The sequence below is a fragment of the Pithys albifrons genome, chromosome Z (genome assembly GCF_047495875.1).
Source record: "Pithys albifrons albifrons isolate INPA30051 chromosome Z, PitAlb_v1, whole genome shotgun sequence".
In the NCBI taxonomy this organism is placed as follows: domain Eukaryota; kingdom Metazoa; phylum Chordata; class Aves; order Passeriformes; family Thamnophilidae; genus Pithys; species Pithys albifrons.
In genome coordinates this window covers 2,298,536-2,316,121 of record NC_092497.1, presented here as the reverse complement: position 1 = coordinate 2,316,121, position 17,586 = coordinate 2,298,536, and the positions used below count along the sequence as shown (strand labels likewise).

At 41.7% G+C, this 17,586-nt stretch overlaps 1 protein-coding gene across 3 annotated transcripts in view; it reads right to left on the bottom strand.

Annotated features, from left to right (window-relative positions):
- Positions 1-17,586, bottom strand: part of SMAD2 (SMAD family member 2) — a 56,162-nt gene that overhangs the window by 7,454 nt on the left and 31,122 nt on the right. For 2 of the 3 annotated variants that reach the window (XM_071580036.1, XM_071580038.1), the window contains 6 exons: positions 8,769-8,858; positions 7,445-7,638; positions 6,817-6,951; positions 3,111-3,185; positions 1,410-1,463; positions 164-376 (listed from right to left, as the gene is read on the bottom strand). In XM_071580036.1, the coding sequence (XP_071436137.1) occupies positions 164-376; positions 1,410-1,463; positions 3,111-3,185; positions 6,817-6,951; positions 7,445-7,638; positions 8,769-8,858 (761 nt within the window). The remainder of the gene's footprint in view (positions 1-163; positions 377-1,409; positions 1,464-3,110; positions 3,186-6,816; positions 6,952-7,444; positions 7,639-8,768; positions 8,859-17,586) is intronic. The other variant, XM_071580037.1, reaches the window with a different exon arrangement.

Here is a 17,586-nt window from a genome sequence, read left to right as displayed (position 1 = left end):
CTTACACAGAGAGAACAAACTTTCCTTGGCAAGACCCGAGAGACAAGGTTGATGTCTGGCAGCAGAAGGGTGAAAGGAAGCCAAAACACATCCTACATGGATCATTCCAGAAAAATTAGCTGACAAAATGAAATTAGATAGTTAAAAGATCAGAGATCTTCACCTATGTGTCGTCTTGTCATTTCCACCGTAGCATTTCTGTTTACATTGGAAAGCAGACCTAGACAAAATCGCTCTGAATTTGATGGATCTGTGAAGCCATCTACGGTCAGGGAAGGCTGGGATGCGTGGAAGGTTTCTCCCACTCTTTGATTCAATTCATAATATGCTATTGAACACCAAAACGCAGGCTCTGAGTAAGTAACCGGTTGCAAGTCTGAAAAAAAAAAAATTTAAAAAAGCCAAGCTTAACATAGAATTTGAAGCTGAAAGTGGAACTATCTTCCCTGATATTTGTGTCTCCCAGAAATGGTATTTTGCTTGCTGTCCTTTTTACCTACCCCAGTAAACAGAATGGAATTCAATCTTCCACACAAGGGAAGGAGGAGGGGGAGAAGGGGTGATCTAATCTGACCACAGCTCATTTAGTTCAGTACTTGCATTTTGCTCAGCAAAATGATTAAGTTAATGGTGCTCTGAGCGCCAGACGTTGAGACATTCCTGTTGCCTTTCTGTAACTTGAAAACATTTTGGCAGCGTAAAAGAAAAGATTAAACTATCAAACACTGAACAACACAAAGGAAAAAATAATATGAAAATTCTCTTCTCTTGTATTACACTAGATCTTATACTGTCTCTTTATCTAAATGTAGTTCTAAGCTCCTTCTGCTCTTCCCTACAAGAGCCTGGTATCTTCCCTTTGCATCTTCAACTTTTCCTGTACTGCTTCCCCTTTTTACCTACTCTAACTACTTAGCATTCTGAACAGCATTTTCCTGTCACATCCTGTCACCATTCCTTAAACAAACCCAGGGCAATCTGATATTCCTGAGGCATTTGCACAGACATACAGTCATGGCACCTGATCAAAGAAGGTGGGCAGCTAACGTGGGAGCAACAACTGTGCTGCAGTTACAGAGGAAACAGCACATGAGGGGAGCAGCAGAACACACACACACACAAGAGAGACAGCAAGTCTGGACAGCATTATGGACAAGCAAATGTCCTTTAAACTGTTTTATAACTGCTGCTCCTTTGCTAAGAGCTCAACAGTTACAGAAATAGAGCAGTTCTTAACACGTTATTAACCCAGCCCTATTATATTTAACATCAGGAAGCCAACCCAACACTCACCTTCCAATACAACTCTTAATTTCTCAAAGTACATTTTCACTTTTAAGGTAATTATATACATGTATAATGAAGAGTCACCACACAGAGAGAAATAATTATAAGTATTTCCAGCTTACCCAGACTGTGATTAACTGGAGAGAGAGTACTAGGAGACAGCTCTGCTGGAGATCCTGTTGAAGCAATACAGACAGTTCCAGAGCAAACAGTTTTCGTTATTTCAGATGGGTAGGCACAACCATTATCTACATCAGTTTTACACTGATTTTTTTTCAGAATAAGAAGCCTCAGAAATCCTACAATCAGTTTTCCAGGATATCATACACTTACTCTGAATTAAGTTTTCATTTAATTTTCCAGACTTCTGGGAACCTACCCCTCCTCGTAAAGACTCAGTTAACTTAGTGTTGTATTTGGCAGAGCTCTCACTTCATGCACACTCTGTGAACATTATTTATGCACTTCTCCAGTGAGAGGGTAGTGACTTCCCAAATTCTGTGAAATAAAACTAAGAAAGAGTGGATGAGACAAGCAAGATACTGCCTTTCTGCTTTCAGAGAAGGTTTATCTTGGAAAAGAGAAGGCTTAGGGGTGGCCTAATGTGGCCTTGAGAAGCTGAAGGGAGCCTGCAGAAAGATGGGGAGGGACTGTTTGCAAGAGCATGTAGTGACAGGACAAGGGGGAATGGCTTCAAACTGGAAGAGATTTAGATTATCTATTAGGAAAAAACTCTTCACTGTGAGGGCAATGAGGCCCTGGCACAGGTTGCCCAGAGAAGCTGTGGCTGTCCCACCTCTGAAGTGTCCAAAGCCACGCTGGATGGGGCTCTAAGCAACTTCATTCAGTGAAGGTGTCCCTGATCGTGGCAGAGGGGTTGGAACAAAATGGTCTTCGAAGCCCCTTCCAACCCAAACCATTCTATGATTTTATGATCCTGTGATCTCCAGAAAAGAACAAGCTATATTTCCTCAGTTGAGAAAATTATTCTTTACCAGGAGGAGGAAGTTAAAAACTCAAAAAACGAACCCTCCAACACAATTTACATACTAGAAGGCAAAATACAGAGAGGCTTTCACCATAACATTCCTACAATGATTACCAATGTCAGGCTGTTTTAATTAAGGTACCCATTGTTACATAGTGGGAAAATATTGCAGTTCTTACAGAAACTGGTGCAGTTGATTCCAGCTAACAAAAAATGGTTGCTAGAATTAGCTAACCAAGCACACCCAAGTCTGCCAGCACACAACAGGAGGTTCTTATCCAGCACATTAACTGTGCTTTGTCCAAGTCTAAGGTCAACCACATTCTGCAGAAATCCTCTCACATAAAGGCACAAATGCCTTAATGTTTCTAGAACTTTTTCCATAGAGCCCTACATACAAGAATTAATTTGAAACACGACAAAAGTGATAAGGTTGTCAGAGTTACAGAAGGGTTCTGAGAACACAGATTGTCTGAAACTTGTTTATTAGGCCACCAGACATTTTGCTTCAATTAACCTGTTTACCAGGGGATGGCTGAAACCAATTAACTATTAAAATCTATTTTAAGGCATTCTGGTGAAGATTTAATTAGACTTGTATGTTTCTCTTAAGAAACAAATGTGATGTACTTAATATAGCACAGAATGTTTTAAAAGCATTCCCCCAGCAAAAAGTTATTCTGTTCATGAAAGATTGCAAGTGGTATTTTAAATAGAAAGCATCAGGTCATACAGAGGAAAACTGCCACCATCTTTTGGCTGAATTCATGCTCCTTTGCAGAGGGATCACAGATAGAAATCCAAAGCCTTGAAAGCAGTAAAAAACAAATATTACCTGTATCCATACTTTGGTTCAACTGCTGGTCACTTGTTTCTCCATCTTCACTGATATACCCTGGAGGAGGTGTTTCTGCAAAAAAAAAAAACCAAGAAAAATCCACTGATTGCTTGAACAACTGGGGAAACTTTTATAAAGACTTGGTGTTTTTGTCATCACGTCTTCACGAGCTCCATGACAGCTGAACACTGAATCAGAATGTCACTTTCCTGTCTCTTTTTCCTCTCAGCAGGACTTCAAACACATTACCTGTCTTTTTGTTATGGAAAATGCATCTTCTCTTGTACGCCACTCACTTGTTCAAATATGTTATGTAACTAAGACAATCCTTGTTTGTTCTGTTTAAGGCAAGATACAGTCACTACAATGAGTAACAATTTTGCAATTGTGATCAACAGCTTTCATATTGAGTAGAACTACAAATGAAAAAACCCATCTGGTGGCTTCCACAAAATATAATGTGATGTCTTAATGTAGTATAACCATCAGATCAGATACCCTCCCACACCTTGCTGAAGTTGTAGATTTAAAGGTTATTTTTCAGTTCAGTCTCCAAATCCACCTTTCTTCAACACTCAATAATTGATTTCTGTCATTTACAATAACCATATTAACTAACTAGTTACACTGCACAAGCTCCATTAATATTACTACTACTGCTTCTAAGCTCCATTAAAACCATCATCTATTAACTAGCTTTCTTTAAAGACAGTTTCATAGACCAAAGTAAACTTAGTACCAACTTTGAAGCATTCTGATACCAGAAACTGTGTCTAACTGCACAGAAATATCTTCAAACCCCAGGAGACTATGCATGTTCCTCTTCTCCATTCAAAATGCTCTTTGTAATCCAGATAATGAGTTAACCAACTGCCTTTCAGGAAATAATTTTCTTTGAACTGGGCAAATGTCTTTTCCTACATATTAAAGGCAAAACATGGATTTCTTTAGTGAAAGTGTTTGAAGCTAACTATCTCTACAATCACCTTAGAATTGTCTCTGAAACTTCCAAGGATTAAATACTTTTAATTACATTATTACCAAACAGAAGAAATTTAAAGATAAAACCTTTTTGCTTAAGAAGTAAAATAAAATGGTATCAAATATCATGTCTAAGATGTACAGCAATACAGTAAGATGAGAAGGAAGCCAGCAAGAGGAAACTAGATGAAGTCAGATGATTAAATTAAAATGAACTGAGAGAATTTAATCTTGGATTCATTCTGTAAAACGTGTGTGCTAAATATAGATGTAACAAAATTCAAGTGAGAAATTAAAAGGATGATTAAGGGAAATCTTCACTAGGAATAGCTCTTATAACAAAAATCATATGTGCTTTGAACACTTTTTACAGAATCCATTGTGACAAAGTGGACTCCACCCTTGTCCAAACCATTTGCTGTAGTTAAGTCCACAGCCATGGCAAAAGGTCAATACCCATTTCCAGTACAACCCACGCCTCCTGTTTCCAGTTGCTAATCTAGGCTCTTTGGCACAGATTATTTTCCATGTCCACCTAGTACTATGAATAGTTTAGGGTCAGAGGTCAAGCACCTGGACATAAAAAGCTCAGGTGCAGCATTACAAATTTTCAGTAGTTTGGGTGCTGCCAGGAGTGTGGATGATGCAGCTCAGCACAAACACAACCTGGAGGAGAACACAGAGCTCCCAAAGGCCATCCTGCACCTTCATCATCACCATCTTCCCAGCTGCAGGTGAAACCAACCTCTCTTGTGGGCCAAATACTGAGGCAGTACTGGGGTGCAAAGTTACCATGGTTAGCCTGACCTGCTGCTACAGAAAACGGTTCTCTGAAAAAGCCTAAGGGACACAAGAGTTATCAGAACCCAGCTAAGTGTTCAAGGTTAAGTCAGCAAGGTCAAATAAAACAAGATTCCGTGATACGAACACAAGAGGAAGGTGTAAGGGACAAAGAGAAGGAGGCAAGGTGTGGTTAGCTGCATAAACATTTGAAGATCATGTGAATACCCGCAATCACCTTGAACAAACTTCCTGCAAATAACTACTTCAGCTCATTTGCATAGAATTGGATTTGCAAAAGGTGGCTTTCCAGTAAGTTGTTTGCAAATGCTATCAAAAGCCCTCCAACTGAGTCAAAAAAGTATATATAAGTTGAGAAAGCATCACCAACTTCTAGCACCTTAAATTGCTTTTTAAAGGTGGCAACTATGAAGCCCAAATTAAACAGAAGAGATCAAATTAATTGATTTTTTAATGCTACTTCTATTCTTGGATCTATTTAAAAGAAAACACGAACAACATCCTGTGTAACACATAGATATAATTTGCACACTGCACAAATTCGACTTTCAAGGCAGTCATCTTATTCTTTCTGAGACTCCATATTCTTTCTGATACTCCAGATGTGAATTTCCAGCTTGTTCATAACATGGATGCATTAAACATTTATGAGCAAACTTCAGCTTTACTTGGTTTTACAGTTCAGGCAACATTCCGAAGAGATGGGAAACAGGAACTTGGGGCAGGAAACAAAGGCCACTCATTTTGTTTCAATGAGGGAAACAGGGGTCTGGGTGCACTGCACCAGATTAGCCTTGGTATTTGTTTTGGGATGAGAAAGGGGCAAAGAGGGGAGGAGGAATTCTTTAACAGTTCAATACTATTAGGCTGTTTTTTCATACTAAAAAGACAAAACTGCGTGCACACAACAGCAACAAAAAACCAAAGCAGAGGTTGACCAATGGTGAACTATAGAACAAGACATTTTTTAAGTTACTGCTTTGCAACTTTTAAAAGTTTTCTCCACATACTACAGTGATGAGACTGAGCATCAGTTTATTACTCAATCTCCAATGCACAGCATCTGTCAACCCCTGGACATGTGTGAAGTTGGCTTGAAGTGTAAGATGAAGGTCTATTTTGTATTTGTTAGCATTCTGAATCTTAAATAAGCTACTGAAACCAAGCAAGCTATTTTGAAACCAGAGTTTCACATAGCATAGTTCAGTTGGTTAGGACACGGTGCTAATAACACCAAGGTTGGGGGTTTGATCCCTGTATGGGCCATTCACTTCAGAGATGGACTCAATGATCCTTCTGAGGAGGGAGAGGCTGGGGGTGTTCAGCCTGGAGAAGAGGAGGCTCAGAGGTGACCTCACCACTGTCTGGAACTCCCTGAAGGGAAATTCTAGTCAGGTGGGGGTTGGTCTCTTCTCCCAGGCACTCAGCAACAGGACAAGGGGGCACGATGGGCTCAAGCTCTGACAGGGGAAATTGAAGTTGGAGAGCAGAAAAAACTTCTTTGCAGAGAGAGTGCTCAGGCATTGGAATGGGCTGCCCAGAGAAGGGGTGGATTCCCCATCCCTGGAGGTTTTTCAACTGAGCTTGGCCGTGGCACTGAGTGCCATGATCTGGTAAAGGCACTGGAGTTGGACCAAGGGTTGGACTTGATGATCTCGGAGGTCTTTTCCAACCCAAATGATTCCATTCTATGATTCTATGAGTCTGGATCCCTTCCCATCCAGAATATTCTGTGATTCTGTGATCATGGTCTGCAAACTGAAATGTTCACGTATTCCCATTGGAAGTAACACATGAAATCAGCTAGATTTAATTTACTGGTGCATATTTAAATTAATTTGATTAAGAGGATGGAACGACCATCTCTGTTCCTGGGGCACAATGTTTAATGTACTGTTTACAGTGGGAGTTAAGAAAATACCTGGTATGTAATTGCTCTGTGGTTCAATTCCAGCTGGAAAGTTAGTGTTTTCAGGAATGGAATGGGTGTAGTCATCGAGAGGTGGCAGCTCCGTTAGAATCTCAGTGTGCCGTGGCACCAGCACAGGAGGCAACACTGGAAAGGAAAAATTCAAAACATTATTAAGACCCTCAAAGTGCACAATCCTGTAAGCTCACAGGAAAAAAATTAATCTAAAACATCTAACAATTTCTTCAGCTGTTTTGAAATCTGAATCTCAGTACTGCTAATACTACAATTGCATTGCTAGTTACTGGAAGAGATGGATTCCTGAGGTGCCTCAAGTAAGACTGTTCCACACTAGTAAAGGTAAATCATCTCTGTGCTCCTGTTCAGTCTGGATAACTCTTTCCAGCTGGAAACTCCTAGTGATCCTGGAAGTGTTTATCAGAGGTATTCAACACATTGGTAAAAATTTGTCAGCAACTTTACTATTAAAAACTATTAGGGATACAATCTCAAACACTGTATCTCTAGGAATCTTGTATTTCTGGCAAGAGAGAGCATTACCCTTCTCTATTTTTCATTTAGAACATTCTGCTAAACAAGCACAGATTCCACAGCAGAAAGTCAGAAGGAGTCCTCCTACCTGGTGTCTCCACTCTCTGGTAGTGGTAAGGGTTTACACATACTTCATCCTTTTTAAGATTAAAAGCATATTCACAGTTTTCAATTGCTTTAAGTTCATGGTGGCTGTGGAGGTCTGGCCAGCGCCACAAGCGACAGTAAATGACATGTGGCAATCCTTTACGGTGAGACACCTGCAGGCGGCCATCGAGGGATCTGCAGGGGAAAGATGTGGAGAAGCATTTACAGACTGTCTCTCAATCACTAAGGCAACAGAGTACACACATGGGATGGGTAGTTTATCCTCAAATTCAGTGCAGTGACACTGCTAGTGACATTTATACTCTTGTTAAAAAGCTACAAAATGTGGTAAAAGTGGTCATTATCAAGCAGTGTCTTACTTTTGAGCTGCTCAGATTATTGCCAGTGAATTTAGAGTTCATTAAAAGCCACTTTAAGTCCAACCAAGTATTTAGGATGATTGCTTCATATACATTTTTTTTAAATGCAGAAGACAGTTGTTAAAATAAAAGCACACACTTAATGGTCCCTTCCACTGCTAAACCTCAAGGCTTTGCTGTGGCATGGAAGCTTTATGGCTTTAAGTATAAGAATTCCCACAGGACTGCAAATAAGCCTATAAGCAGTCAGCTGCCCCAGTGATCCACATGGCAGTATAACTGTAATGCAAAAAGCAGGAATGCACGTCTCGTAAGGGCTGTACAGTTTATCTTCTTCACTTCATCTGCCTTGCTACCAGCTGAAAACGTTTTGCTAGTTTTAAGACAGACTGCATATGCTTACACAAATGCAGATGTTTATGATTGTTATGGGATGGGAGACAAAACCTCAATACACAAATCAAGTAATGTGACATGAAAAAATAAAGACCCTGTTTAGAATTTGCCCACCATTAACTACTGAAGAATTTACAAACAATTCTTTAGTAGCTTGATTCTTAGCTAATTAGCAAGATTTATCTGAAAGCTTGTGGCATACAAAGCAGTTTAAACACTTTGTAAGATTAGGACTAAAGAATTAAGTTTCCCAACTTTGTTAATATAAATACCAAATCACATTAGAGCTTGCATTTAACAAGTCTTCCCATTCTTTCAATAGCACTGGCGTGAAAAACGAGTTGCAGAATTAAGAGTTTCATTGGTCAAAACATCAGCTAAGAACACTTGGATTTCTATATTGGCAAGGAAATACTTTAAAATGCTGTACCATGAGAGGCCTAGGAAGCATTTTAGTCTATTTTGCAGCTAAAGCATCCCATTACAGACCCTCCAAAGCCAATCCCTCCCACAAGGTTTTTATGATGCGAGAGAGGGCAGAATATTCACCTGGTTTGTTCAGAGAAGCTGTAAAGGCCTGTTGTATCCCACTGATCTATCGTGTTTGGTGTACTCAGTCCCCAAATTTCAGAGCAAGTGCTGTGCATAAATTGAAAACAAAAACAAAAAATTGGTATGAATATGGAACATGGTTATTCAAAACACCATGATGTCAAACATGGAGAAATGTACAGAATACTTCCTTTCACATAGAAGATAGAGCACTGCTAAACTTGCATTTAAACTGACATCTCATGCTATATTTTCTATATGAAGGAGGCTATCAAAATGGAACAAGTGATTCAAGATAAATGATAAATGTTTTTAAAAGGTGAACAAGTTCTCAGGTTTTAAGTAGTTGATACAGTTGCAATGTTCCTTAAAACAGGCAAAACTTCCTCAGCGTAGTTCTTTACAAAATGCAATTTTAAAAGGTAGTTTCTGGGTTGTTTTTTTGTTTTTGTTTGTTTTTAAACATGAACTACCCTAGGACTTCAAACAAAGGCCACGTGTAGCTGAAACTGAACATCACAATCTAGCATTCAGGTACCATTAAAGCATTAATTTTATTCTCCATGCACATACTAATTTGCTGCTTTTCCCAAAACAGGAAAATTCAGACTCCAAAGAAAAAACCTGTTACAGCTGATACTTCTTACTGTTTTCTGTACTCTGCTTGATTAAACAGCTAAACACATTCTTTCCCACAACATACAAGGCGTATGTTTAACATAGTTTTACAGTGTTGCATTTTAAGATTCAACTCCAGAGTAATAAACCTTCAATTGCTAAATGAAGCAGGAAGGGAAGGAGAGATAACTAAGTATTTACCAAGCTGGTCCAAGGACAAGATCACAACAGCAAACATAAAGGAAGCATCAGTTATATACACAAACTAAAAGCAGTGGCAGAAAACAGCACAGGATCATAAACAGGCAGCAGATTTCACAAGCATAAATTAAGCTCAATTCCATCATACTTGCTCTGTGGCCACTGAAAATGGACAGTTTAATTTATGTAAGTAAATACAACCAGATCTCGCACCTCAGAAAGGAAGAAAATGTGGTTCACAAGCAACTTACACCTTTGCTTCCTAACTGGAGACCTGAAGCTTGACTGGCTGCTACGTTACCCTTGAAATTACCAGTGTCTGAAAAGTTGCAGCAGAAAGAACTCAAGTTCACCAAACTCCTAGTTTTAAATATAGGCGTTGTGATTTAAATTTAAATCACTAAATTTAGCTGATAAATCCACAGGTTTGGTTAGAGCGCTTAAGGGAAGTGAGGTAGGTGTTTTTATTTCTCCTTGTTACACAGGGAAAATTAATTAGTGTTATGAAACAAAGGAGCAGACACAGCACAGCACTGGACTTAAAACCACTTTCAGGGCTGACAACCACCTCAGTTCCACAGTTGCTTTAATAAAACCTAAGTGTGGGCTACTGGTGAAAGGAGTGAATAGGTCTTGTCCCCTTCCTGCCTGTGCTACACATGTTATTTCTAATGCAATCCTAGGGAGGCTGAAACATCCATGCATTTGAGCAGCAACACAGACCAATAAACTGGCTACCTGACCAGAGGACATACGCGGCTGAAAATACAAGTTCTGAGAGTTATTTTTCACTCTGATCACTCCTATTCACCACTGAGCTACATGAGCACCACAAGCAGAAGCAAGAACGTAACTGTGGGCAGCAGCAGCAACCTGCATTTATCACAAATTAATATGTTAAATAAAATATGGCCTTCCTGATTGTGACACAAGTGAAATTTTGTACTAGATGACTTTGTCTAGCAGAGAGCAGTAGAGCCAGAGATAAAGGCCTATTCTCTGACACAGATTCAGCTCTTCAAAAAAGCCAATTGTCCCTAACAAGTTCCATCCATCTCTGACACAAGGAGCATCACAGCTCTCCAGGACGAGTGAGCAAAGAGGGATAGTGACCATCACAGCACCAGCAGAGCCTGCAGCCTCTCTCTTTCACATTCCTAAAATGCCTCCAGAACCCTGGGCTACCAGAACAGAATAGAATCATATAGAAGAATCGATTGGGTTGGAAAAGACCTCCAAGATCATCAAGTCCAACCCTTCGTCCAACTCCAGTCCCTTTACCAGATCATGGCACTCAGTGCCACGGCCAAGCTCAGCTGAAAAACCTCCAGGGATGGGGAATCCACCCCCTCTCTGGGCAGCCCATTCCAATCCCTGAGCACTCTCTCTGCAAAGAAGTTTTTTCTCATCTCCAACTTCAATTTTCCCTGGCAGAGCTTGAGCCCACCGTGCCCCCTTGTCCTATTGCTGAGTGCCTGGGAGAAGAGACCAACCCCCACCTGGCCACAACTTCCCTTCAGGCAGTTCCAGACAGTGCTGAGGTCACCTCTGAGCCTCCTCTTCTCCAGGCTAAACACCCCCAGCTCCCTCAGCCTCTCCCCACAGTACTTGTGCTCCAGTCCCTTCTCCAGCCTCGTTGCTCTTCTCTGGCCCCGCTCCAGCCCCTCAATCTCTTTCCTGAACTGAGGGGCCCAGACCTGAACACAACACTCAAGGTGTGGCCTCCCCAAGGCAGAGTCCAGGGGAAGGGTCACTGCTCTGGGCCTGCTGGCCACGCTAGTTTTGATCCAGGCCAGGATCCCACTGGCCTTCTTGGCCACCTGGGCACACTCTTGGCTCATGTTGAGAAGCTTTGTAAGGATAGAAACAGCCGCCCTGAAGACACACAGGCAGCCTGCAGGACACCAGAGAGCATCCCTGCACTGTCCTGTGCCTTAAATATGCACCACCACTGCTGGCAAGACAGATCATCCTGTACATGCAATTAGAAGAACAATCAGCAGACACAAAGCCTGCTGCATATTAATTGACACAGTCAGCTCTGACAGCTCAATACCTTTGAGCAAGGGATCCTTTATACGAGGCAGCGCTCCAAAGCTGATGCTGTCACACAGATTACACGTTCCCAAAATTGTGGAGCGCTCACTGGTGTAAGCATGGCACGCCACGCATTTGGTTCATGAGGCTTTTAAGATAATATATGCAAAAGTAAAACATCACAGTCCTTGACAAAGCATGATGAACAGGAACAGTATTTTATACCACTAATCTCTTCTCTATAAATATCCAAACTATCAAAGCTGACAGCATATTCCACAACCTACAGAAAGACAAACAGTATCCTTAAGCGAGGTGTGGCAGAGCCATAGCTTGGAATGATGCTCGGAACACCATGGAGGGAGGACAGACCAGGAGTTACAGGAAAGAAACCAGTTAGAGTAAAACTACTCCAACAGCTTACACAGTATGCCATCTCCTAGGATATACATCTGCTTAGAGCTGGGAGCAGCATCAATGTTTTACTGAGAGATCCACACTAGGACTATACTCCAACAATCCACAATCAAATATGGAAGAGCTGCAGAAAGTCATTCTGTATGATCAATAAACTAAGCTCAACACAGCTTTTACTGTTCACTGGAAGAAACATCAGAGGAAATAAAGTGGTTTGTCAGCAATCCTGCTCACATAAAAGATCCATTGCCTACAAGATGCGAGACCATCCCTCCACCATGTCACCCAGGCAGTAAATTAAGACTCTTTAATATTCACACACATGCACACCAAATCACAGCAAAATTCCTCAGAAACCTAAACACTGTGCTTCATACAGAGCAGTTCCATGAAAGGCCACAGTATGTCCATTCATACACAAGCAATTGCCTGACAGAGAGAAAACACATCTACTTATCCCAGAAAGGTGGTGCTGAAAAGGTGACTGAATTCTGAAACATGTTTTAACCACCATTAAACCATCTGAAAGGAAGACAGGAGGTACAGATTTTTAGTAGTGCATAATTAGTCAAAATAAACAGGAGTCATTCACTCCTAAATCTACCTTTCTGAAGCATCCAAAACCCCTTGTGATGCAAAAAGTCCTTTCTATGATTTAGTCCATAAAAATTTTAGAACTAACATCTGCACTCATAAGTTAAGCCTTGTCTGGAATCATTCCCAGTCCCCGGAACATGATCATGGTATGCCAGAAGGCAGCTAGGACATTCCCCAGCACCAGGCTGTGCCAATTAGTGTTCTCCCACACAATTCCCAGGTTTGAGAGTCACACACCATCGGGACAGCCCGAACTGGGCAGTTCAGATGCAGACCCCTGTCCTGGTAGCTGGGATGTGAGGAGTATGGAAAAGGCAGTCCCGAGTCATTTGGATGTGGTGCCTGGGAATGTTCCCAGGCAAGTTTAATTATTAGGAGGGAGATGGCCAAAACATATCACCATTTCACTTTTAGTAAGCAGACTGTCCCCAGGCTGCAGTCTAGAAGCAAACTTCAGGCTCTGTATTTTACCAAACAGGGTGGTTTGTTTTTGAACTCACTGCAGCACTGACAAATCATCATTGTTTCCTAAACATAATTTGGCTCCTGTGTCCAAGTTGCACTTAAATCTTTCCTGTGTAGACAGCACTTAAATACACTTCAAAATACAAGTTTAAGGCTAATATACTTCATCTCACCAGAGCTCTCACCAATACTTTTATATCAAGGCCATTTTCACTGCTGTTCTCAAAACAATTTGGCTGTTGACAGACACAAGTCAACATTTGGTCAACAATACGAAAGCTAGTTTTTTATCTTTTCAACACTAGCTCAGAACAGCAAATCAGCATGTTCTGTGGCCTCCAGCACACCCAGAGCAGGCCTGCTTGAACACTAGATTGCTACTTTTGCAGACCCCACAAATCATCAAATCATAGAATCGATTGGGTTGGAAAAGACCTCCGAGATCATCAAGTCCAACCCTTGGTCCAACTCCAGTCCCTTTACCAGATCATGGCACTCAGTGCCACGGCCAAGCTCAGTTGAAAAACCTCCAGGGATGGGGAATCCACCCCCTCTCTGGGCAGCCCATTCCAATGCCTGAGCACTCTCTCTAGAAAGGATATTTTTCTGATCTCCAACTTCAGTTTCCCCTGGCAGAGCTTGAGCCCATCGTGCCCCCTTGTCCTATTGCTGAGTGCCTGGGAATAAGGGGATTTATTCTAAGGGAGTGCAGGGATATAAAGCATCAATTTGGCTGTGTCCCAGGTGATGTGAAAGTCTAACAAGAGAAAACTATTTCCAAGACAAAGGAGAACTGATGAAGAAACACTTGCAAGGACTAACAAGCTCTCTTTGAGACTCAGGGATTTTCTGAGAAAGTCAAAGTCTAGAAGGTATGTGGTTAAGCTGCTATACAAAAAACCTGGGACAACTGGGGTTTGGGACCTTTTTGGACTGACCAGAGGACTGATATGGTGAAGAACGGCTCAAACAAGGGTGGAATTGAAGCTACTTCAGTTGGAGCCTCTCCCTAAATGGAAAGGGTTGCAAGAGCTGGTGATTCAACCTGACTTTTTATCTGCTTATAAGGAGCAGCATCTCAGATCATACTGTACAATTCTGGCAAGAAGAATCTTTAATGTGGCTATCAGCATGCAGCAGTACACAGTATGCCTTCACTTCTTCCATTTCATCATTTCCTTTAACAGGAAAATCTGAGTTCCAAAAACCCCATACTCTAAGCAAGAAATTACCTAAACAGCAAAGAGCTGTGGCAATGCTTCCTGATTTTTCAGACAAAAGGTCTTTCTTCAGTAAAACAGAAGATAGTAACACGCACAAGAAAAATGTGGACACAGAAAAAAAAACAAATATTAAAGACAACCCCAAAGTACTTGTATTCCCTTATCTAGACGATATGGATGATGTCCCCAGTCAGCACCAACAGTACAAACTGTATTAGTGGAAATAACAGTTATCTGTAAGCTTATTACAAAAACTGGACTATCAAGTCCTTGTTCAACTACTGATGAATTACTAATCCGCCCATGAAGTATGGACACAAACAGACTGTGCTACACTCATAAGTAAACAATATAATTGCTTTAATGCAGTATATCCCTATCAGAGGAGTTAAGAGTCCATGTCAAAATTCTGAATAACCAGATAAAAACACCACAGGATGAAGCAGTCTAAAATAACATGCTGTACTAAGTCCACGAGTCCAAAAATACAGATGGACATCATATCATCTGGAGCACACTACCCAAAACCAAATTCTAGTATTTGTGACAGGATTAGGTTGTAAAGGACACTGCAAGGTAAGGCTGAAAAAAGTAAGATGGGCATCACCAAACAGCACACTAATGTTAGTCTGTGACAGCACAGCCTCATCTCAGTGAACACATGGGTTGGACAGGGGCACTCTCTGCTGGGTTAGGAGCTGGCTGGAGGGCCGGGCCCAGAGAGTGCTGGTGAATGGAGCTGCATCCAGCTGGTGGCCGGTCACCAGTGGTGTTCCCCAGGGGTCTGTGTTGGGTCCAGTCCTGTTTAACATCTTTATTGATGATTCAGACGAGGGGACTGAGTCCATCATCAGCAAATTTGCTGATGACACCAAGTTGGGAGGGAGTGTCGACCTGCTGGAAGGCAGGAGGGCTCTGCAGAGGGATCTGGATAGACCGGAGATATGGGCTGATTCCAATGGGATGAAGTTCAACAAGGCCAAGTGCAGGTCCTGCCCTTTGGCCACCCCAACCCCCTGCAGCGCTACAGGCTGGGCACAGAGTGGCTGGAGAGCAGCCAGGCAGAGGGACCTGGGGGGACTGAGGGACAGGAAGCTCAACAGGAGCCAACAGTGTGCCCAGGTGGCCAAGAAGGCCAATGGGATCCTGTCCCGGATCCAAACCAGCCTGGCCAGCAGGCCCAGGGCAGTGACCCTTCCCCTGTCCCCAGCACTGGTGAGGCCACACCTTGAGTGTTGTGTTCAGTTCTGGGCCCCTCAGTTGAGGAAAGAGATTGAGGGGCTGGAGCGGGTCCAGAGAAGAGCAACGAGGCTGGAGAAGGGACTGGAGCACAAGTGCTGTGGGGAGAGGCTGAGGGAGCTGGGAGTGTTTAGCCTGGAGAAGAGGAGGCTCAGAGGTGACCTCAGCACTGTCTGGAACTGCCTGAAGGGAAGTTCTGGCCAGGCGGGGGTTGGTCTCTTCTCCCAGGCACTCAGCAATAGGACAAGGGGGCACGATGGGCTCAAGCTCTGCCAGGGGAAATTGAAGTTGGAGAGCAGAAAAAAATTGGACCAAGGGTTGGACTTGATGATCTCCGAGGTCTTTTCCAACCCAATCCATTCTATGATTCTGTGATTTGCATCTTTGCTAGCTGTGCAGAAATTCTAAACTAGACACTTCAGTAGCTGGAGCTACACAGAACAACCCACAATCCCCTCACTGATGTCCAGATGTCAGCTATTAAAGCCTACTGGTACTCAGCCTAGGCTGCTTAAATAGGATCCGTTTCCCAACACAGTTAAAAGCCAGATGTACTGCCTTGCAGATCCAAGCAAGTATGTGCAAGTACTGTCCAAATACTTATGGCCACAGCATCAACAAGGTGGTGCCTGCAAACAACACTATGCTGCACATTACTCCAAGACATCCCTGCACTTTCCATCCCTGCATTTCCCCAAGTGCCTTTGCAAAACAGAAGATAGAGGTGGTAGGTCTTGTCAAGAATACTAATTTTTATAGAGATGTTTTATTTGAGGCTGTAGCTGAAAGAACCTGAAGTCAGCAGAGTTTTAAACAGTAACCAAAAATTATCATAAACGTGCTTAGGCTGATCTCTGTATATTACAGGTTGTTGATACGATGAATTTATTACCAATTCTTACGGAGAGACAGAATAAACAAATAACTATCCTACCACTATTTACAGTGTTGGCAATGCCATCAGCCGGAGGTACTTATTATACTGAATAAAATGCTTGCAACAAGTACAGCATCAGATGAAAGTAGGTAGAACTGCATTAAGGATTTTTTACATATGAAGTACCTGAAACTCTATACAGAAGTTGTTAGATATCGCCACAATTCATAACTGCAGTTACACTTTCTTCTTCAAAGTCTTGCAAAGTGGAACAGCTCTGGAGAAGATAGAAGGCACTGAGGTCACCCAGCAGCCTCCTCTTTACCTGAAGCGGTAGCACTAGAAATAGGACAAAAAAACCCTGAAATGCAAATAGCATTGTGCCAGTCAAAGATCACATTATACAGAAAACATTATAGAATGGTCTTCCATATTTAATTTGCTTATTTGTGAAGTATTACATTGAAGCCCTAACATTCTTCCAGAATCTTTCACATCTTTCAGAATCTACAGCCACTAACAAGTTTGCCAAGTTCATGTTCAAGGCAATCTTTTCCATTTCTTTCTCCTGCATCTTATAATCATGATCCTTCCCTCCACTGAATCTAATTTGTCTGTGTCTACATTTTCTGAGGCATCTGTAGTGCTAGAGCTGTGGCTGAAATGAAAAATAATTTCAGCAATCGACAGTTCTTTATTTATCTGTTTTAAAGCAGTAGGTTAGAATGAAAGTTGTTTTCAAGTTCTAGAATTGTCATGCAAAGTCTTCCCTATAGTACTGAGCCTGACACTGGTTTTCACTGATAGACTAAAACAAGAAAAATGAAGATGATCAAGTTTTTCACTTGAGCTAGAGGAGTTACTTAACACAAGCATACAAATACCTTTACACCAGCCTAACACTTAGAAGATTTACTACTTTGACTGATGTTTTGTCAAAGAGGCATAAAAAAGGCACAGAATTTGCTTCAAAAGCTACACAGCTAAACCAACCATTCCAAGTTAGAGCAGTGAAAAATGGCCACTCAATTTATGGAACCCCATTTCCTCATAACAAATGGGCAGATGTCAATGCTTTAGCTCTGCTCAGGGCCACTTGTGTAAAATTTACCTGAGAAAGCAGGCTGAAGTCTGCAAACTC